The 24,499-nt window shown below is 39.0% G+C and overlaps 2 protein-coding genes across 3 annotated transcripts in view; both read right to left on the reverse strand.

Moving 5' to 3' along the window:
• The window catches only part of exoc4 (exocyst complex component 4), a 502,794-nt gene that overhangs the window by 330,475 nt on the left and 147,820 nt on the right, over positions 1 to 24,499 (reverse strand). The window lies entirely within an intron of this gene.
• Positions 5,488 to 6,832, reverse strand: LOC132403436 (general transcription factor II-I repeat domain-containing protein 2-like). The gene is made up of 2 exons (XM_059986839.1): positions 5,769 to 6,832; positions 5,488 to 5,683 (listed from the first exon to the last, which is right to left on the reverse strand). The coding sequence occupies exon 1, from the start codon at positions 6,373 to 6,375 to the stop codon at positions 5,773 to 5,775; it is 603 nt and encodes a 200-aa protein (XP_059842822.1). The 5' UTR covers positions 6,376 to 6,832; the 3' UTR covers positions 5,488 to 5,683; positions 5,769 to 5,772.

Genomic DNA, 24,499 nt, shown 5'->3' on the forward strand with positions numbered 1-24,499 from the left:
TTTATTTCAGCCTGGTTGTTTGGCTTAATTTCATACAGACAAATGTTGGTAAATTGGTAAATTGCCAATTGTTCTCTGTATGAAATTAGACTAAATAACCAGGCTAAAATAGTTCTGTTCTGTTGTGTGGCATTAACATAATTCTAAATGGGACAAACTCTTGATAGATCTGGTAAATCATCACTATTGTGTGCAACATCAAATCTGGGTTCAGACACGTAAGACCATACAGGCAAAATTAAAACATTCAGCCCATTGAGTCTGCTTTGCCATTTGATCATGGCTTATTTAGTTTCTCGCTCAACACCATTTTTCAGTCTTCTCCCTGAAATCAATCACTTCAACTTTGACAAGTGTAAGGTGATGAATTTTGGACAGTTAAACCAGGGTAGGACCTAAACAGTGAATGGCAGGGCAAGAACGAGTTTGAGTAACAGAGGGACACATCTCAACTGTGCACGTTACAAGTGCACAATTAATTGCACAAGTACACAGGGTAGGGAAACGTGAGGCATGACCTAATGGAATCATGATGGATATGGATGAGGTGGACAGTCATAGTCTTTCCCCAGGGTTGGGAAGTCCAAAACCAGAGGGCGCAGATACAAAATAAGAAAGGAGAGATTCAAAACAGATCTGAGAGGTAACTTCTTCACACACAGAGAGTAGGGAGTAGTTGGAGTGAGGTGCCAGAGGAAAATGGTCAAGGAAGGTACAGTTGAAGGTAACATTTGAGAGGTATTTGGATAGGTACACCGAGGGGATAAACTTGGAGGATTATGCACCTTATCAGAAGTATAAACTTGAATTTCATTGTATAAATATGTGGTTAACTACTTAAAAATCTCTCTTCCTCTACCCATAAGAAGAAAGGAAAGTCCATGGGCCCAATATCAACACAGTGACATATATTAAACTTGGATGCAAGTAAAATCTGGTACTAAGTTTTGAGCTCTTTTACATGGCTTGCTCTGTTATTTTGTTAAAACAGTATTTATAGGTAATGAATTGCCATCAACCAAATAAACTGGGAAATGACATTTCAACCAAAAATAATTGTGTAAAGACGAAAACAGTGAGTCAGATAATAAAAACGAAATAGTGAAACATCAGTCTTGGTGGATTAAGAAAACTCAATTAGTTAGATATGACTAAGCACAGTGACTTCATGTGCAATTTATTTGCTTGACTAGTTTGGAGATATACAATGGAGATTGAATGATTGAACATTTACTGAGGCTGTGAGCAAAGTTTGTGTCTAATTTTGCAGTTTTGTGGCAAAGCCTTGAAATCTTTTGACTGTTCCATCAACTTCTCTTCATGTTCTTTTCTACCTTTATAATCTTAGCTTCCTAAAGCAATTTGTAATTGGGGAAATGGGAAGAAGGGGCAGGGCGTGACATTGACATCTCCAAGATATCCACATGCAGTGGGTTCCATTGTGGAACAGCAGCAATATAGTGTTCAGTAATTGGTAAAACTTGTTGAATTTGTTTTCTCAATAGATTCTAAACATTTGGAATCTGCATAGGTATTCTGGAGGAAAGTTACTATCCTTTCCATAACTCCCAGTGTGACTATCTCAAATGAATCAATAAAAATGTCTTTAAGAAATAAAATGCAGAACAGGCTAGATGAAAACAGCCAAAGCAAGTTCATTGAATAAAGTGAAGGATAAAACAAAGATCTTGGTTCTGTTTGATGAAGGGAGCCAATCATAATAGACATGGAAGTGATAGATATAAGGTATTATAGTATATTTTGAGCAATTTGAAGTGTATGTGTGTAAGGGATGAGATGGGCAATTGTTGGAGTTGATACAAAGCATGGATGAAATTGTAGATAGGTTAAGAATTTCAAAATTTTGAAGGAAGGAATTATGGATAATATCTAGGATTCTTTCTTCAGAATGACAAGATACAGTAAGGCTTTGTTCATTTGAAGAATTAAGGTAGGAATGAAGAAAACTGCTCAACTTTGCTGACTGTTACACACAGTTCTGTCAGTGTTCCTCAGTCAGAAGTTTAGGGATTCCCATTCAAATGTGCAAGTCTAATTTTTCTGCTTAATCTTAGTGCCCTATATCTACTGTTGGACCTTGCACAGAGTTCACAGCAAACCAGAGATTCTATAGCTGTCTATTATTAGAACCTACACAGAGAAACTTCAAGTTCAACAAGGGTCTGGAGGAAAAAGTTAAAGAATAAAATACTTTATAATACTTTAAAAAAACTACAAACAGGGAACAGAGTCTGATGTCTAGTGAAAGGCTTCCAAAGATCTTTCATGGGACACTGCCTCGTTACAGTGTTTGAGGCCCTGCTAACAATCAGGAACTTGGTGCTCTAAGTCACGATATTCCAGGAAGATAGGCTGTCCAGAAAAAAGGTTGTAGAAAAAGGAAATGGGTATGGTGGGTGTTAAAAATGGGCCAATGTCTTTTGTCATTGTCATGTGAAAGAAATTTTGGTTCATCCACAATGAAATCAGAAATGAAACTTAATCTCTGTTATGGGAGTAAAGCATGTAAGGTATTAAAACCCTACCAGACATTTATATTTTAACTGAAGATGTGATAAAATCATCTACCCAAAATATTAAGCTGTTCTCTCACCAGAGACAACACCTGCTAAGTATTACTGCTAAAACAACCACATCTTATTTTATAGCTGTAGTGTTCTCGCTCGGGTGTAATGGAACGCCGAGCTAAACACCGAGTTAAACCTTTGTCAATAACGACAGGATCACAGTAAGATTAACCATTTACTGTTCACTCTTCCACATTGACATATGGTGAAAACTGTTGATAAAACAATACAAGCATTTGTTTCCTTCTTGATATTACAATTACATCGTGAATACTTGAAAAAGTAAAACTACAACAACTACATTACATTAAAGTGCAGCATACAGTCAGAATCTACCTATGCCATTGACTGCTTTAAATACACTTCAACGCAAACTATCCGCAACTCTTTAACTAACGAAAACATAAACATTATCGACCGTCGTTACTTTTAACAGGATCGGCGTTAACATTTTAATTCAACATATCGATTATCTCATAACTCACAGCGTTGCTTTCACAATTTTTCTGGTGCGTAGAGAGAAAACATTGCTGCTGCTTGCTCGCACATGTCTCGACCCCCACCTTCCCGTTTCTCCAAACCAGTATTTTCCCACAGGACGCGGCGAAACCGGATGTGACATCATCGCATGCCGCGATCTCTCACAGACAACTTTAAACAATCCTAACTTTAACTAGAATGCTAACAAACGAATTACTAAGCGAAAATATTATAAACTAAATATCTGCCATAAAGGCAACACAATAGCAAACATGAATAAGTTAAGATGCTTTACTCAAGCACCTATAACTTTGAAGCAATTTATCTCACTCTATTAAATCTGAGAACATTATCTAATGTGCAAACTACAGTCATCATAAATGACCTCCCTGGGAGGAAATAACTCTAGATGAGACCAACTTCAGTTTGTTCTTTCCTGTGTTACGTACTCGTGACATGACAGTGGTACCTTTGTCACGTGACTGGGGTTGAAGCTATACTGGACTTGAGGTAATGGTCTTGTGATGGTGGAGTGATGTCATTTTCCCGCCAGTAGAGATCATGTGACAGGTTTTTTTTTACAGGTTATAAAAGGAAGACCCCACCCTGTGAGGAGGGGCAGTTCGTGGCTGGATTTGCCAAGTTGACTTCATGCCGCTGCGTGATTTAATGTGATGACGCAGTTTAGTTGAAAGATGAAGTTTTATCTAATGCCTAAAGTTTAAAAGGTCTTTGCCAGCAGTTTCTTTACAATACTGCTAGTTGAGGATCAGTGGAGAGTGAAGATCGGAGTTTGGGAGTTAAAGATCGAGGAGAATCGATTTTCGACGGTGAAACGGGTTCGACCTTGTTTGATCCTTATTCGAAAGGAATTTGTTGACTGTTCTCGTGTTAATCTCTGCGGGATAGCAGAAGATTGAGGACAGTGTGATAAAGGAAAGGTCAGTACCTTTAAGCCGTTTCATTTCATAAATTCTTTGTGGGGAAAAGTTTGACGTTGGGGATCGAAGCAAAACGACGTGAAAGAGAATTTAAATCATCTTATAAAGTCTCTCCTCTTAAATGGACCGTGAGCATTTTGAACTTGTGGCAATCCTACTTAAAAGAACTGTTTTTGCAACATTGCTTTAAGAACTTTTTGAGCTGCATCGCTGATTTCCGGTTACGTTAGTGTTTGTTTACTTTTGGGGGGTTTGTTTTCAGTGTTTAATACGTAACACCTGAACCAAGATATAACACTTACTTTAACAGAGCAGCCAGCCACTATGTTCAAAGTTCAAAGTACATTTATTATCGAAACATGTATAAATTCTACTTGAGATCTGTCTGCTTTAGGCAGCCAGAAAACAAGAAACCTGAAAGAGACCATTAAAAAAAGACTAACACCCAATATGCAGAGAGATAAAAAAACACAAATTGTGTAAACAATAAAAGCAAGCAACAGCATTCAGAACTGAAGTGAGTCCACAGACACGAAGCCCAGAGCAGCCCACACAAGTCCACAGACTCAGCCTCAGTTCATCATACTATATGACACAATTTAAAAAACAAAAAGGCAATGATTCAGTTGTTTTTGGAGATTCAGTTTAGTTACATAGAAATTTTTGTTGTAGCTGCTGTAAAACAGAATTTTAGCCTGAAAAAAATAAGTAGACACAATTGTATCTTATGCCATTAGTCTGATATATAGTATAATTATAATAATCTGGTTTGGGATGCAATTGAACATGAAGCCTCAAAACTCCCTATGCATATGGCAAGCGATTACACCAACATGGCTGAATGGCTGGCTACACAGATGATACTGAAGTGGTTTTTATATCTGTCAAGAGAATGGAAATTTTTTTAAAAAACAAGGTGATTACTATCCAATGAGGATGCTGCAAACTACATATGCATATGTTTGTTGCATGAAATAAGATCAGAATCAGGCTTATTATCACTGACATGTGACGTGAAATTTGTTAACTTAGCAGATGCAGTTCAATGCAATACATAATCTAGCAGAGAGAGAGAAAAAAATAAAATAAAACATTGTAAATAAACAAGTAAATCAATTACATATATTGAATAGATTATTTAAAAGAATGTTCAAAAGCAGAAATACTGTATTTTAAAAAAAGTGAGGTAGTGTCCAAAGCTTCAATGTCCATTTAGGAATCGGATGGCAGAGGGAAAGAAGCTGTTCCTGAATCACGGAGTGTGTGCTTTTCGGCTTCTGTATCTCCTAGCTCAGGGGTCAGCAACCTTTACCACTGAAAGAGCCACTTGGACCCGTTTCCCACAGAAAAGAAAACACTGGGAGCCGCAAAACCCGTTTGACATTTAAAATGAAATAACACTGCATACAACGTTTTTTTTTGCCTTTGTGCTATGTATAAACAAACTATAATGTGTTGCATTTATGAAATTGATGAACTCCTGCAGAGAAAACGAAATTACATTTCTGCATGCAACAAAAACATTTTGAACTCCGAAAAAAAGACATTGGGTTGAAAGTTACTTTTAAGTAAAATATTCAATGTCTATTTGAGTCCTTCTTGTATTTATGAAAAACGCCGAACTTAAATTTTCCGCCAGCAGCAAACCAAAAATAACGTCAGCCAGCTGTCATCCTGAAAAATGAAAGGACTATTTCACTGAACAATGAAAAAATATGAATATAAGTAAAATAATAGGCAATTAAAATATTTATCATACTTGGTTAATGGGATTTCTGCTCCTGGACCTCAGCGCACAGCGTCTGCACATCAGGGCTGTATGATGTCACCTTCATCTTTACACAGGATCGCAAGCTGTCATCTGTGAGGTTTTCAATATCACTCCATTTGTGTTTCTGAGCAAGAACGGCCTTCTGACGGGCAACATCTTCAAGGTCTGCTGTCAAGCGTCTAAACTTGGACACCCATATGTCTTTGTCGGCTATGTCGGCCAGTTCCATCTCAAGATCAGGTTGACTCACACCTGCCAATGCAGTCGTATTCAGTAGGGAAGGATCGATGCTTAAGGGAGTGACCGGGAAGGATAATGTGTTTTTTTCCTCTCTGAATTCACAGAAGCGTTTCCCAAACGATGTTTGCATTGCGATGATTGCAGAATGTAAATACTCCGAAATTATCATGTCGTGACCTTGTTTGAACTCTCTCAAATTGGGGAAGTGAGACAAAGTGCCTTTCTGTAAATCTCTGGCAAGCACTGTCAACTTGCGCTCGAATGCCAAAACATCCTCCAACATGTGCAGGGCTGTACGTCCTTTCCCCTGAAGAGCTGTGTTCAGCGTGTTCAGGTGCGCTGTCATGTCTACCATGAAGTGTAGCTTTTCCAGCCACTCTGGCTGTTCCAGCTCAGGAAAGGTGAGCCCTTTGCTGCCCAGGAAAGTTTTCACTTCTTCCAGACACGCGACAAAGCGTTTCAGCACCTTCCGTCTGGACAGCCAGCGATAAAAACACGTTGTAGCGGTGTCAGTAAACTGCAGTCAAAGATAGCTTTATTCGAACTAAACAGCCTTGCTTTTAAGCCTCCCTCAACCCAGCCCCCATGGACGCAGATGCTGCAAAAGACGCGTACTCACAAACCCCCGTAGGCTATCTCCCTTAGCCGGAATGCTGGCTAATTGTGAGCCGTTTCGGATGTGGCAGGAAATGTGTCGCTACACTTAGGTTGTACAAGATCACCATAATTACATTTCAAAAGCTAACAAACTAACATAAAATACATTTTAATTAAATACTGACCAATTATTTCCCAAAGCCACAGGGAGCCGCAGCACAGAGGTGAAAGAGCCACAAATGGCTCGGGAGCCGCAGGTTGCCGACCCCCGTCCTAGCTGATGGTAAGTGAGTAAAGTGCATGTCCTGGGTGCTGGAGGTCTTTAATAATGGACACTACCTTTCAGAGACACCACTTCCTAAAAATGTGCTGGATACTTTGTAGGCTAGTACCCAAGATGGAGCTGACAAGATGTACAACCTTCAGCAGCTCCTTTCGGTCCTATGCAGTAGTCCCTCCATACCAGACAGTGATGCAGCCTGTCAAAATGCTCTCCACGGTGCAACTATAGAAGTTTTTGAGTGTATTTGTTGACATGCCAAATTGCTTCAAACTCCTAATAAAGTATAGCTGTTGTCTTGCCTTCTTTATAACTACATCAATATGCTGGGACCAGGTTAGGTCCTCTGAGATCTTGACATCCAGGAACTTGAAGCTGCTCACTCTCTCTACTTCTGAACCCTCTATGAGGATTGGTACGTGTTCCTTCCTCTTATCCTTCCTGAAGTCCACAATCTGCTCTTTCAGCTTACTGATGTTGATTGCCAAGTTGTTGCTGCAGCACCATTCCACTGGTTGGCATATCTCACACCTGTACGAACTCTCGTCACCACCTGAGATTCTACCAACAATGATTGTATCGTCAGCAAATTTGTAGATGAGCTATGCCTTTCCACAGAGTCATGTGTATATAGAGAGTAGAGCAGTGGGCTAAGCACATACCCCTGAGGTGTGCCAGTGTTGATCGTCAGTGAAGAGGAAATGTTATCACCAATCTGCAGAAACGGTAGTCTTCCGGTTAGGAAGTTGAGGATCCAATTACAGATGGAAGTACAAAGGCCCAGGTTCTGCAAATTCTCAATCAGGATTGTGGGAATGATGGTATTAAATGCTGAGCTATAGTCAATGAACAGCATCCTGACATAGGTGTTTGTGTTGTCTAGGTGGGTTAAGGCCATGTGAAGAGCCATGGAGATTGTGATTGCCGTTGACCTAATGTGACGAACTGCAATGGGTCCAGGTCCTTGCTGAGGCAGGAGTTCAGTCTAGTCATAACCAACCTCTCAAAGTATTTCATCACTGTCGATATGAGTGCTACCGGGCGATAGTTGTTAAGGCAGCCCACATTATTCTTCTTTGCACAGGTATAATTGTTGCCTTTTGAAAGCAAGTGGGAACTTCTGCCCATAGCAGTGAGAGATGAATTTATTTACAATGTTCAACCATCCTTCCATATCCAAGCTCATTGATGAGCCAGAAAATAGTCTGACTATTCAGACTATTTCAGTTTAAGTTTAAATTCAATGGTGAGACCACTTTGTCACAGCATTAACAGTAAGTATTACCAAGTCTGAAAACTGTGAGCATTACAACACCACACACAAACCATTCATTATTGATCCAACAGGGATGAGTTTATTTCAGAGATTATACAGAGATTCATGATGGCTGAGGCTCTGTTCAGTGCAGGATGAAGAACTCAATATCTGCACAGTCTAGCAAAACTCACTTTGAAGGTTCACCAAGGAATGACAATCTGGAGGATGACTGTTAGTCTACTTAAATAAAGAGGCATTCAAAGCCAACAGGAATGGTGAAAATTGAGGTAAAAGAAAACTGAGTACCAAATTCATTTATCAATTTAATGGATAAATATTTCCTTTCATTTTTTTTTCAAACAGATCCTTTTAATTATGCCAGAGTTCAATTGATGGGGCTTCACGAATTTGTAGCTTGAAGCCACAGATCGTTATACACTATTTGTAATTATTCATTAAATAAGCATTTTAAACTTTCTTTTGAAAATTTAGTGATTACTTCCACGGTGAAAACTTGGAAAGGTTAGTAATGTCCTCATATTGCAGAATTAAATTTTTTTTTAACTACTTTGCCTCTGCTATATTTTCTTCACAAATGTACCTCAGCAATGATGGAACAGTAATAGGAATTAAGTCTGGATGTATGTAACCAATCATCCGAGATATAAGATAACATGCAGGTACTGAGCCAGACAGGCCTGTTCGTACCACTGAATCACTAATCAACTCACCAGCTACAGAAAATTACTGCACAAGCAAATGTTGACTGCAGATAATTAGTCTAAAACCCATTTCAACATGAATATTTTATTACACAGAACAAAACTCGTTACTGAGAGAAATTAGAGAGTCAGGATGTCTGAAAGAAGCCACGCTGTGATCAGTCAGAACTTGATAAACCCTTCCAGAGCAAGAGTTTACCAATGCATCAAAACAGTGCTGAATTTCATTAGAAATAATATTAAGTGCCTTATGTTGATAACAAAATAAACTGTGCTTCCTGCATGTCAAATACATTGAATATTTTGATGACCTCCTTTCAAGAAAATAACTCCAGAAGTGACTATTTTCTATTTTCACTCAATACATCCTTTTCTCCATTTTAAATGTATGTGAAATCACACACAAAGTCTGTAGTACGAGGGCACTGTCTATATCCAAAACTTTGGACCCAGAAATTTTCAGCAAATCAAGAATATGGTACCTCTGACTCAAACTACGTCAATCAAATGAGCACTTTTTAATTAACTCATAAATCATTCAATTTCTCAAAGGAATGTATTTATTATCTTCAATGAAAAGAGTAGAAACCAATTCATATGGTGTCGACTGACATATTTTGAAGTTACTCATTTAACCCCTAGACACTGGGACCATTCACACATCATTCAAAAGACAGCATGACTGTTCAAACTGAAACACTTCTGCAGTGACAAAAAAATATACTGGCAATAAGAAGAAAACAAAATGGAACAAAAACCTTCTGACACAATGGAAAACATTTCCCAGAAAGTAATGTCCTTAGCTATTTAATGTTGCTGTGCACTAAGCAGTAAGAATAGAGCTGCCAACAAAATATTCTTTAAGGTTGTTAACACTCAAACGACAGCAGTGGTTGATACAATGATGCATCAAAAGTTATTTTATCTGATACAGTACAGAACAAATCAGAATCAGAATCGGGCTTAATATCACCACATGTCGTGAAATTTGTTAACTTTCCGGCAGCAGTACAATGCAATACATGGCAATAGAGAGAAAAAAGAAATAGTGATGTAATGTTCTTGAGTTCAATGTCCATTCAGAAATTGGATGGCAGAGGGGAAGAAGCTTTTCCTGAATCGTTGAGAAGCCTTCAAGCATCTTTATCTTAAGAGTGGCACTCAATTCCACAACATTCAGTATAGGCTCTGGTCTATGTCAGATAAGTATCTGTCTATTCTAAGTAATTTGTTCAACAGATAATTTCACGCTATGTAAAAGTACACTTGGTCTATATTAGCCTCACATTGTGGTTCTGTAACTTTCCAAACACATTCCCACCACATACTCAGTGTTCAGAAGCAAATCTGTTGTCCTTTACACAGACCCAAGCTTTTCAACTTAAGCAGTAGTAATGGTTTTGTGTAACATTAACTACCACTCAACAGGGCAGCATGATGACATTGTAGTTAGCACAATGTTTTACAGTACCAGTGACCCGGCTTCAATTCCCACTGCTGTTTGTAGGGAGTGTGTACGTACTCCCAGTGACCATGTAGATTTCCTCTGGGTGCTCTGCTATCCTCCCACGTTCCAAAGACATAACAGTTAGCTGCAGGAGTGATGTTGGAGGTGATTTCTTAGAGAAGGAAAGTTAAGCTAAAGGCTCCTTTGCTAGAATTAAATGGTACTTGATGAAAATAAGCAACTCATCAAATAAAAACATTGTTTATTTTGGACCATACTGTACTCAAGAAGGTAGCTGCAGTTCTTGTCTTTCAACAGTGACCACATTTCAAAACTAATTAACAGAGTGCTTATCATCTTGGGATATCCCAAAGTAATGAAATGTGCAACAGAAATTGAAGTTTTCTTTTAATGCCATGGGAAAAGTGAATACAAACCTACCATAATTAAAATTGATCTCACTACTTTAATTGATCATTGTTTCAAGAGGAATGCTTCTCAGAAGACCCAAATGCAGCCAACGATTTAGCTCAACCATCTGAGAATTATGGCATTTTTATAGAATTGATTCAAAAGGTTGATCAAAATTCTGCTGTGCAAGCCACATCCAAAATAATTTGATGAAATCAAAGAACTACATGACGATCACATTGAATGCTCTAGATGAAAAACATTTTGCAGTTTGTACTGTAAGAATAAATGACAAGCTGTTATTGTGAGCCGAAATGAAAACCATAAAATCAAGCTGGCCAAATTATCTCGTGTCTCAGAGCGAGGAAATACCTTGAAAGTGAATCTGAAGAGTCAGCAATTACTTCAGAAAACATCAAATGCCACAATGTCACATTCTAAATTCTGGTGGAGCTTCAACCACGGAAACAAAGGAATCCAAAATGACAAGTTAGGTAGAGTAATCTCATCATTTAAGAAAGGAGGGAAAGAGAAAACATGGAACTAAAGATAAACTATTCTAATATTAGAATTAGGGAAAATGCTAGAATATCTAAAACACTTTTAGAAACAATAACTGTATAGAGTTAAGACAGGGTTTTTTATTAAACAAAATATTTTTGATAAATTTGCTGGATTGTTTTGCAGGCATTCTGCTGCAGGCATCAAACAAATAATTATTAAATAAACTTAAAGTTCATGGTTTTGGAGATAATGTAATGTGTAAATGATGTTTGACTAACAGAGAGAGAAAAAAAACAGTAGGAATTACCAAACAATTTTGAGCTGAGGCTGGAAACAATGGATACTGCAGACATTGGTGTGGAGGCCCAGCTATGAGTCAGTGAAATAAAGTGATATGAACGTAATAGAGCAGCCATGATGTTTGTTGAATACCATCGTAGGCACGAGGGGCTGCATGGCCTCTCTCTACTTTATTTCTTTTATTTTTAAATGAGATCCTCATATTTCAAAGGTCATATTCTGAGTTTACCAGATCATTTACTGTGACCAATCTCTCAGAAGAAATCAGGATATTAAGAAAATGAAGTAGCTGGGCTTGAAGACATTGGATATAAAACAAATCAATTACTTAGGACTTATAAATGGCTCCTTGATTGAACAGAAAGTGTGCCAGTTATGTGCAATCCCAAAAATGAAGTGTATGCTGTTTTCATATTTACACTGAGATGTGGTAAAAGTTCTTCAAGCTAAGTTGTCCTGTGTCCTGTATGGAAAATTATTAATGTTGAGAACACAAATAACATTGGAGGAAACTAAGCCATATGATCACTCAAGTGTGGTCAAATTTACCTTTGTGCCTGATCCTCAGAGGTACTGGATTTGCACAGTCCAGAAATCCATCCGACTTAAGGACTAGGAGATAAAGTATACTCTACGTAACTAAATTACTTTCTCTTACTTGAAAGCATTTTTCTCTAAAACTATTTTTCCATTTCTATTTTACAAGTCAGGACTGAAAGAGTGTAAATTCCCTCTATAGGTAGTATGTTCTTGATCACAATAACTCACTGTGAGAAATTAAGCTCATGTCAAACTCATTATTTTGCTAATTATATCAAATATATGCATTTTGCTTACCAATCCATTTGCCAGCAGAAAGTAATCTTCTATCAAATCACTCATAATTGTGATAAATTTTGCTGCGCCTCTCCAAATACATCTTTACGGACAACAATCTTCACCCCTCAAGTCTTCAAACAACTGAAATACTTTACTCCAGTTGCCATTTTATTCAATCACCCTGTACCGGTTATAGTCTATTGATTTGAGCATCATTATTTCAATTGTTTTCTCTCCATTTAGAGATTATCACAAAGAAGGCTAATTTCTTCAGAAAAGACTATTAAAAGCTAGGGATCCAACATCCAGTCTAACAAATGGAGTTGCTTTTATTTGACTGCATGTTGCCAGTGGCACTGCTAGTCATCAAGTGCTTGTCTATCATTCTAAAAATCTTCTGTACATGATCCTCCATAGAGCTCACCTCAGCATTATTAGTAAATTGCTAACCTTTTCATGGAAAAATTCAACAATAAAAAAGGAAGTGGAATCAGCCCCCACTACACTGCATGCCACCTTTCTTGATACTTAATGCAAATAGTGAACACGAACACTGATCATATATACGGGAGATCCGAGCATCTGAACTCTTCTATGTGCATACAATGCCACTTACAACCAGGCTTTTGATTGGGTCAGGACAAATGTGAATAGTGATCCAATTGACCAAAACAGTATGTGCTATCAACAAATCAGGCCATGATGACAACATCTTCCAAACCCGCAATCTCTGGGAGAGAAGGCACATAGAAACACTATCTCCCGCAGGTTTCTCTTCTAATTATACATCCTTTCTTTCATTATTTATGGCTCCACGCTCTGGAATACCGTCCAAAGCACTGCCTCCTTCTCCAGAAGAACTAAGAAGGTTCAAGGTGGAAGCTTCCAACTACCCTTTGAAAAGCAGTTTGGGACGAACTACAAATACTGACCTTTCCAAACATGAAATTCCTCCACATCTCTAGTTTAGATGGACAGCCCTCTACCTTGAGGCAATGTCCTATTGTCCTAGACTCCTCCATCTGGAGAAACATTCTTTCCACATCTACTCTGTCTAAGCCTTTCAACATTCAAAAGTTTCAATGAGATTACCCCCCCCCCCCCCACCACCATCCTAAATTCCAGGGAGTACAGACCCATAGCCATCAAACGTTCCTCACTGGATAGTCCTTTCATTCCCAGAATCATCCTTGCGAACCTCCTCTGAGCCCCTTCCAATGCCAGCACATCTTTTCTTAGATGAGGAGCCCAAAATTGTTCACAAGGTGAAGCTTCACCAGTGCCTTATAAGGCCTCAGTATCACATCCCTGCTCTGGACCTCTTGAAATGAACGCTAACATTGTATTTGCCTTCCTTACAGACTCAACCTGAAAGTTAACCTTTAGGGTGTTCTGCACAAAGACTCCCATGTTCTTTTGCATCTCAGATTTTTTGGATTTTCTTCCCATTTAAAAAACAGTCTGCACATTAACTTTTATTACCACAGTGCACGACAATGCATTTTCCAACACTGTATTTCATCTGCCACTTTCTTGCCCATTCTCTTAATCTCTCTCAGTCCTTCTGCAGTCTTCCTGTTTCCTCAACACTACCTGCCCATCCACCAATCTTTGTATCATCTACAAACTTGGCAGCAAAGCCATCTATTCCATCACCTAAATCATTGAAGGAATGTTCCCAATGTTGATTCAAATAATTCAAAGTGAGTCACTAATAGATGCAATAGGAACAGCTCTGATCTCTGTTTACCTGCTCCAGAGCATGTTTGCCTGGGATAGAAACACAATGTAATTAAAACAACTTTTTTTTTCACGCTTGCCGCCAGTGTATTGATGATTACATCTATTAGATTGTTGATTTTCATCCACTGATGATGATAGTCGTAGCCCCTCCACCACCTAATTTAGACACACTGAAACCAACTGTTACCTGACTGAATGAAATAGTTGTGCCATCCTTTGTTCCATAAAACAATAAAACATAGGAGCAGAATGAAGCCATTCAGCCCATCTAGTCTGCTCTATTGTGGCACATTTATTATCCTTCGCAACCTGAGTCATATTCAAGTAGATGTCAAGCAGACTAGGCTTCCTGGCCTCCTGAAAACAGTGAAATGTTAATTTTGTCAAATACATCAACAAAATAAAGCCAATTTGGATATCAAAAGCAGAGTACCTCACACTTGGATGCCCCAAATTATTATTATTAGACCAGGAATGAGTCAGTTACTTACACGATGGCATTAAGTGCACAGAAGTAATGAAATATGAATGGGGTTATAATGATAATAAATCAATCTGTGCAAGCAGCTTGATAAATTATCATCTGTGCTATGGAAAAGTATGTTGATGCGCTATAATGAATTAAATACACATCAAATCTTCTTCTAATGCTTCATAACACAAATATAGTCACCATTTCCTTGCAATCAAAGGGGACAATGATTGTTAGACATTAGAAACATTCTAATATGTCAGCAAAGTACCTGAAAAGTACAACCTGCAAATTTCCTTTCACCCTGGGAAAGATTTATGTAGAGAAGTTATATGCTCGAAAGAAAATAATGTCCACTTCAAATTTTCAAGGAATAACGTTGTAAAAGAAATAATTACTGATAATTTCTAAAAAAAGGTTCTCTTCAAATAGTGGCTGACTTATGATATTATAGCAAAGTAAACAAAATTCTCATCATTAAACCGAACCAAATTTTATAAGGCCAAAAGATATAGCTGCAGAATAAGACCATTCAGCCCACTGAGTCTGCTCCAACTCATGTGATCTCTAATCATCATGTCATTCGATAATGGCTGATTCATTTTCTTTCTCTACACCATTCTCCTGCTGTCTATTATAACCTTTATTTATCAAGAACCTATCAATCTCCTCATTAAATTTTGAAATCCAGTTTGAAAAAGTTATTTCCTCGACTGGACTGTTAAGTACACATTATTTTTTACTGAGATTTGGTTCTGTGAATTTGTAATAGTTAAAGAAATCATTTTTAAAAGTAGTAAGTTATAACTAATGTTTTTGACTCTCCCAACCTTAAGGCAGTCAGATCATTAAGGTAACAATGCAAATGTACAATTGATTTAGCAGTTCTCATTTTCCAGCCAGTAGCCAAATTTAAACAGCCAACTGATGAAGCAGAACTGGAGATGGCTGCCAATGAAAATTAATAAGCCAGCAGCTTCATATTTAATAAATGGATAAAACAAATTTTAATATTAATCATTTAGGAAATCATAGAACCAAAGGAAAGCTAAATTTTGAGTGCCCATAACATCAATGATACCTCATCAATATCAAATTGAATACACTAACAAGAATGAATCTGGTTTGATATGAAAATCTGGAGCACATTATTACAGTACACATAAACTAAAAAGCAATAATATGCTCTTAGAGGACACTTTATTTTGTACACCCATACACCTTCTCCTTAATGCAAATATATATAATCGGCCAATCATGTGTTGGCACTCAGTGCTTAAAAGCATGCAGACATGGTCAAGAAGTTATTGTGCAAAGCGAACAACAGAATGGGAAGGAAATGTAATCTTTCACTGTGCAATAACTGTTGGTACCAGATGAATATCTCAAAAACCGCTGATCCACTGGGATCTTCACACACACCAGTCTCCAGAGTTTATAGAGAATGGTGCAAAAAAACAAATAGAAACACATGCAGTTTGCGGCAGTCTGTGGGCAAAAAGGCCTTGTTAATGAGAGATCAGGGAAGAATGGTCAGTCTGGTTCAAGCTGAAAGGAAGATGACAGTAACTCAAATAACCACATGTTACAACCGTGGTGTGCAGAAGAGCATCTGTGAATATGCAATGTTGAATCTTGAGGTAGATGGGCTACCACAGCAGCAGACAATGAACGTAGACTCAGTGACACCAAGTGGAAATTTGAGAACAGCTTAAACCTCAAATAAAGTTTCAGATGAGAAGAAGATTTGAGAGGTATGTTTTTTTAAACACAGAGATTGGTAGGTGCCTGAAATGTGCTGCGAGGGATGGTGGTACAAGCTGATAAATGAACAATTTTTAAGAGTATTTCAAAAGACAGATCAACAGGCAGGGAGTAGAAAGATGCAGACAATGTGAGGATGTGATAAGTTAGTTTTGGCATTATGGTTGATGCAGATACAGTGGATTGAACAGTCTGTCCCTGTGATATTCTATTACCACTGGTGAAAATAATGTGTTAATTTGTGAGCCATGGCATTTTCCATTTTTTCTTCCCAATAGCACCATCTTGGAATGTAGTAACTACATAAAATATGGACAGCATCTTAAAGACACTGATGCATAGCAAAGTGCTGGACTTGCAAGTTTACAACTGTGAATCTCTACATTGACTGCTCCCAGTCTTTGCTGCAGAGAAACATGGCCCACAGTGCAAGAGATCACTTGAGTCTGAATACACATGAATTATATTAATGAGAAAGCAGCCATTCAGAAAATACATAAAATAACTACAGTCAGAATAGGAGCAGAAGATGACTGTGTGACAAATGTTAACTTCAATATTTGAAGGAAGAATCAAATATTAATTGACCTGTTTAAAAAAAAAACAAGTTCAGAGTAACTATTAGAATATTTCAACAAAAAAAGCACAGAGTGAAAGATCCTCAAATCATAAGTAAAAAAACACATGCAATTTTTTAGTAACTTTTTTGAACAGACTCAAATTTAACTTCTTTTGATTTCATAGGTAGCCCAAAGAAGCTGTGAATCTGAATATATTAACAGAATTTTACCTCAAATGTTGAAAACAACTATAGTATACAGAAAAGGTAACAAAATGTATTTGAATTAAAGTAAAGCATGTTCAAACTAATGACCTTTTTAGCTGAGTAAAGAACATGAGATCTCCTCTTCGACTTCCAGCTGGCTACAGGTATTGATTATAACTGACATTTCAATGACAAACTCTGCCATCTTCATCAGGGATGATGTTTGTCATCAAAATGTTGGTTATAGTCAATACCTGTACCTGGCTCGATAGCCGAGAAGAGTTTATTCATCAAATATCAGACCATAAGACACAGGAGCAGAATTAGGCCATTTGGTCCATCGAGTCTGCTCTGCCATTCAATCATCACTGATCCTTTTGTCCCCACCTCAACCCCATTCCCCTGTCTTCCCCCGTAACCTTTGATGCTGTATCCAATAGAGAACCTATCAATCTTTGCCTGAAATACACCCAACAATGTGGCATCCACAGCAGCCTGTGGTAACAAATTCCACAAATTCACCACCCTCTGGCAAAGAAATTTCCCCACATCTCTGTTTTAAATGGTTGCCCCCCTATCCTGAAGCCCTCTTGTCCCTGACTCCATGATAAACATTCTTTCCAATCTACTCTGTCTAGGCCTTTCAACATCTGAAAGGTTTCAATGACATCCTCCCTCATCCTTCTGAATTCCAGTGAGTAGACCCAGAGCCATCAAATGTTCCTCATATGATAACCCTTTCATTCCCGGAATTATTCATGAGAACGGCCTCTGGGCCCTCTCCAACGCCAGCACATCTTTTCTTAGATGAAGAGTCCAAAGCTATTTACAATACTCAAGGTGAGGCCTCGACAGTGCCTTATAAAGACTCAGCATCACATCCCTGCTCTAGACCTCTTGAAATGAATGCTAACATTGCATTTGCCTTTCTCACCACTGAATCAACCTGCAAGTTAACCGTTACCGTATTCTGCACAAGGACTCCCAAGTCCCTTTGTATCTCAGATTTTTGGAGTTTCTCCCTGCTTACAAAATTGCCTGCACATTTGTTTCTACCACCAAAGTTTATGACCATACATTTTCCAAAATCGTATTTAATTTGCCACTTTCTTGCCCAGTCTCCTAATCTCGCTAAGTCCTTCTGCAGCTTACCTGTATCCTCAATATTACCTGTCCCTCCACCAATCTGCATATTATCTGCAAACCAGGCAAAAAAAACAGTCCCAACACCGACCCCTGTAGAACACTATTAGTCACTGGCAGCCAACCAGAAAAGGATCCTTTTATTCCCACTTGCTGCCTCCTAGAGCATCAGCCAATGCTCTAACAGTGTTAGTAACTTTACTGTAATGCCATGGATTCTTAACTTCATAAATAGCCTCATGTGCGGCACCTTGTCAAAGAGCTGAAAGTACAAATATACAACATGCACTGCATTCCCTTTATCTATCCTACTGGTAACCTCCTCAAATAATTCCAACAGGTTCATCAGGCAAGAGTTTCCTTTAAGCAAACCATGCTGACTTAGAAATGTAGAAAACCTACAGCACAATACAGGCCCTTCGGCCCACAAAGTTGTGCTGAACATGTCCTTACCTTAGAAATTACTAGGGTTACCCACAGCCCTCTAGTTTTCTAAGCTCCATGTACCTATCCAAAAGTCTCTTAAAAGACCCTGTTGTGTCCGCCTCCACCACAGTTGCCAGCAGCCCATTCCACGCACTCACCGCTCTCTGAGTAAAACTTAACCCTGCCATCTCCTCTGTACTTACTCCCCAGCACCTTAAACCTGTATCCTCTTGTAGCAACCATTTCAGCCCTGGGAAAAAGCCTCTGACTATCCACACGATCAATGGCTCTCATAATTTTATACACCTCTATCAGGTCACCTCTGATCCTCCGTTGCTCCAAGGAGAAGAGGCCGAATTCACTCAACCTGCTCTCAGAAGGCATGCTCTCCAATCCAGGCAACATCCTACACTCTCTCTATAGCATCCACGTCCTTCCTGTAATAGAATTTCATTGACCCCCTAACTATCTCTCCAGCATCATTTTACAGCAGTCCGACATCCACTTTTACACTTTATGGATCTGAAGAAACTTCTGGTATCCTCTTTAAAAAGCAACATCTAATAAACTGTCCAACAAGGCAAGAAGAGCCAAATGATACATTAGAACATTAATAAACTGAATTTGCTGTGTCACATGTGCCATTGTATGAAGGCCTTTTTCAGTGATCAGGCATTTGTCCAGAGGAAAATTCCTGGGCTTGTGGAAGGTGGGGTGCAGTGACAGAAGCAGAGGAGGGCTGCCCATTAGCAAACACTGTACAGCCTTCAGAAGCAGCTGAATAGAACTGGAGACCATGTTCTGGTATATGGCACAGAGACATCACTGAAAGAGAGTAACAAAAGAAATAATAAAAGGAAAAAATTGTGCCTCCTGAGCTTGGCATCAGAAATGAGAAAAAATTGGTATAATTTACAAAAGCAGGATAAATATATGGCTTTTAAATTTATATAACAATTAAACCATAAACATTTAATTACAAATGACATTTAATTGCAAAACATAAGAATTGCAAATGCTAAAGATAAGAAATAAAAAGAGTGCAAGAAATGCTCAGTAAGTGAGTCAGCACATATTGAAGGAGCCACGGTAGCACAGTGGTTAGCACAACGCTATTACTGTTCGGAGCTCAATGACGGAGTCCTCTGTAAGTAGTCCCTGTTCCTTCTCCTCCTGGAATGCATGAGTTTTCCCCGGCTGCTCCAGTTTTCTCCCACAGTCCAAAGACAAACTGAGGAGATCAGTTGGTCATTGTAAAGTGTCTCATGATTAGGTTAGGGTTAAACTGGGGTCGTTGGAGGTTGGTGACACCGTTCGGCTCAAATGGCTGAAAGGCACTACTCCGTGCTGTATCGTTAACTAAAATAAATAAATTAAATAAGGAGAAATAATCGTTCATGAGAACTGACAGGTTTAACATGTGGCTCAATATTCAAAATAATTAATGCTCTTACTATTAGCTAACCTGCATGGAATTGTTAAACTAAAACTGGAGTGAAAATATTTGAGGTGATGAAGCTGAATTCTGAGCTCTATCACCTTGCTGGAGAGCCGTCTTTGCTGCAAGTTTTCAGTATTCAGTAAAGTGTATTTAGTGCGATGTAAAAATCTGTAGAGATTCAATTGCAACCTAAACTGACTTGTTTCTCTTTTACCCCATTCCATGAAGGGTCCGAAGCTTGAAACCAGACTCCAGATGCTCTCTGACCAGCTGCGTATTTCCAGTATCTTCTATCTGCATTCTCCTGCTTAAGAATAATTGTGGATGTGGAATAAATGCTGGTCTTACCAGCCACTCCCTGATCACCAAAATATTAATAAAAGAATCTATGTTTTTAAACCGAAGGCAATCAGCAACATAATGATATAATTTTGGTAAACAGATTGGTGAAGCAACTGGGAATGAAATTAATGGATATTCATATTTAAAAACCTTACAAGTTTCTGTTTGAAGCTTCTGTGTAATTTATGTATAAACCACTGAGGACTTTGAACTTCAATGTAACTTTCAGACAAAAAAAAAAATCTCATCCAATAATACAGCCAGTTTCACAACTCTAGTCAACCAGCTTCATTTCTGAACCCGTGATTTTTGTGGAGAACTGGTATGTTCTCCACATGAGCCATTTTGGGTTCCCCTTCATTCCCCAGTCTCCTCTCAAATCCCATCAAGTGCTGGTTACATATGGTCAACAACTAATCCAGGTGGTGGATGGGAAAAATCAGGGAGGTGTTATTGGTGATACAAGAGACAATAGGTTGCAAGAAAATAGTGGGAGAACGTGAGTAAACAGATTGTTCAGGAAGTCAGCAGGGACAAGATAGGCCAAGTGGCCTCCTCAATATTGTAAGGAGATATGACAACATTTACTTTCCATCTCACGTAGCCGAAAATTTATTTGAGGAACTATTCTGAAACAATTTACTCTTCGATAACTGTATTATGTTCACAAACAGGAGACCAAAATTGGAACGGAGTCCTTGAGGATCACAAAATTCAGTCCAGCATGTTCAAAAATGCTGTGGAATTTCAATGATGTCAGTACTAAGGATAAGGAGGCAGTGATTGACACAAAGGTATTATATACTACAACAATGTGGCAACCGGAGACCGAGAGAAAAAACCGCAGGCAACAATTGAAGTGTTATATGTTGATCTCTCATTAAGCATAATTCTCTGGAGAGAATGTGAACTGCAATTTCCAAAAATGCTGTGCTTCACTGCAATATTGTGAGCAAACCATTAGAAAATATCTTGCCTACACGAGGAAGGATGTTGCTTTTCTTGCTTTAATGTATCACTGATCAAGAGCCAATTCGATTATACAGGCTGCATCCAGATTTGCAGACTGTGAGAGGTGGACTAAATGCTACTTAAATTAGCAATTATCTTTAGATAGGACTACTACTTTTATTTAAAATCTTTATGTTGCAATAAAGATTAATTGTGCTTTACCTGCTAAATCAATAGCATTAATATTCTCATGAGATTTAGCCTGTGGAATTACCATATGTGAATACCTAACTAATATACCGGCCTTATACTGAAATGACATGAAGAACCTCAACATTCTAGTCAGAGGTCTATCAATTTGTGGAGTTGCTCCAAGTACCAGTAAACACAGGAAAATTATCCTTCCTTGAGTAAAGCAATTATAATTTTTTCACATCAAAACTGAATTTACCTTATACCAACTGCTTGGAAAGAGATGGTGATGTGGGAATTACATAGGCAATTTTACTTGAAATTCATATGATTACATATCACTATATTACATAATTGCTCCTTTCAACCTAAGATCTCTTAGTGGAGTGCCTACAGTTTACTAATAAACCAAGAGAAAATATTTTTCATATGGAAACAATTGAACTATCAAACAGAACTTCCTGTATTAAATTAGTTAAAGGTTTTATTTCTTATCTTTTATTTTTATGCTGCTCTTTACTTCCTTCGTCAGCCATGGTCTCCCCTTTACCTCAAGGTCCCTGATCAAATCCGGTTAATTGCACAACACTAAATCTAGAATTGCTTTCTCCCTGGTAGGCTCCAGTACAAGCTGTTCTAAGAATCCATCTCGGAGGCACTCCACAAACTCCCTTTCTGGGGGTCCAGTACCATTCTGATTCTCCCAGTCTACCTGCATGTTGAAATCCCCTATGACAACTGTATCATTACCTTTGCGACATGCCAATTTTAACTCTTCATTCAACTTACACCCTACATCCAGACTGCTGTTTGGGGGCCTGTAGATAACCCCCATTAGGGTCTTTCTACCCTTAGAATTTCTCAGTTCTATCCATACTGATTCTATGTCCCCCCCTTGCAAGGGACTGAATATCATTCCTCACCAACAGAGCCATCCCAACCCCTCTGCCAGTCAGTCTGTCCTTTTGATAAGATGGATATCCTTGAATATTCAGTTCCCAGGCCCTGTCCGCTTGAAGCCATGTCTCAGTTATTCCCACATCATCGTATTTGCCAATTTCCAACTGAGTCTCAAGCTCATCTACTTTATTCCTTATACTTCGTGCATTCATATATAATACTTTTAATTCATTACTCCCCTCTCCTTTCATATGAATTCCTATTTCACTTGGCCATACTGTATGATCTCTTCTTGAGCTTTCTACTCCATTGATTCTGTTGTCCTTTTTAACTTTTCTTATTTTCACTTTCCCTTTAACTCCATCCTTATATTTCCAATTAATCCCCTCCCCCCCACTACCTAGTTGAAACACATCCATGTTGCAGTGGCAAACCTGTCTGCCAGAATGCTGGTCCCCCGCCTATTAAGGTGCAACCCGTCCCTTTTGTACAATTCATCCCTACCCCAAAACAGATCCCAGTGGTCCAAGAATGTAAATCCTTGCTTCCTGCACCAGTTCCTCAGCCACACATTCAGATCCATTATCTCTCTGTTCCTGCCCTCTCCAGCACGAGGAACTGGAAGCAAACCAGAGATAACCACCCTGGAAGTCCTGCTTTTCAGCCTTCTTCCGAGTTCTCTGAAGTCCTGCTGCAGAATGTCCTTCCTCTTCTTCCCGATGTCATTTGTGCCGACATGCACTACCACTTCCGGCTGTTCACCTTCACCCTTGAGGATTCCCTGCAATCGGTCCGTGATGTCCTGGATCCCAGCACCAGGGAGGCAACACACCATCCTTAAATCTCGCCTGTTGCCACAGAAACCCCTCTCCATACCTCTTACTATAGAGTCCCCTACTACCACGGCTCTTCCTGATGTCTGACTCCTCGGCTCTGCTTCTGCACCAATTTTTGGCTCACAGACCTGTCCGCCTCTCAGACTGGCAGTATCTTCTGTCCTGACAGCTTCCAAGAGGATGAACCTGTTTACGACAGGTAAATCCCCTGGGGTCTCCTGTACTTCGAGCATCCTTTTCTTCCTCATTGTCGTCCCCTTTCTCTCTTCCGGTATCCTCGGTGTAACAACCTCACTGAAGGTCCTGTCCAGAAAACTCTCGTTTTTGCGGATAAACCTGAGGTCATCCGGTTCTTTCTTCAGTGCTGCAACATGCTCCTTCAAAAGCTGAATCTGGACACAGTTTCCACAGCTGTAGCAGCCGGGGGCACCATCAATGTCCCTGACCTCCCACATCATGCACGTAGCACACTGAATCAGCTTAGCAGTCATGTCTTCACCCTCTCCAATTGTGCTTGGTGTAGTCTCCTCCCTCAGCCTCCTCGCAGAAGACTCTCGAGCCAAAGATGAGCACTTTTCACACCAGGCACTTCCCTCGACCAGGGAACATAGCAAAGATGAGCGGGAAACCGGAGGACTGGGAAGCTTTTAAAGAGCAACAGAAGACAACAAAAAAGGCAATACGCCAAGAAAAAATGAGGTACAAAGGTAAACTAGCCAAGAATATAAAGGAGGATAGTAAAAGCTTCTTTAGGTATGTGAATAACTGAATAACAAAAAAATAGTTAAGACCAAAATTGGGCCATTGAAGACAGAAACGAGTGAACTTATTATGGGGAACAAGGAAATGGCAGATGAGTTGAACAGGTACTTTGGATCTGCCTTCACTAGGGAAGACACAAACAATCTCCCAGATGTAATAGTGGCCAAAGGATCTAGGGTAAAGGATGAACTGAAAGAAATTTATATTAGGCAAGAAACAGTGTTGGATAGACTGTTGAGCCTAAAGGCTGATAAGTCCCCGGGACCTGATGGTCTGCATCCCAGGGTACTTAAAGAGGTGACGCTAGAAATTGTGGACGCATTGGTAATCATTTTCCAATGTTCTACAGATTCAGGAATAGTTCCTGCTGATTGGAGGGTGGCTAATGTTGTCCCACTTTTCG

The sequence above is a fragment of the Hypanus sabinus genome, chromosome 13 (assembly GCF_030144855.1).
Source record: "Hypanus sabinus isolate sHypSab1 chromosome 13, sHypSab1.hap1, whole genome shotgun sequence".
NCBI classification, from domain to species: Eukaryota; Metazoa; Chordata; class Chondrichthyes; order Myliobatiformes; family Dasyatidae; genus Hypanus; species Hypanus sabinus.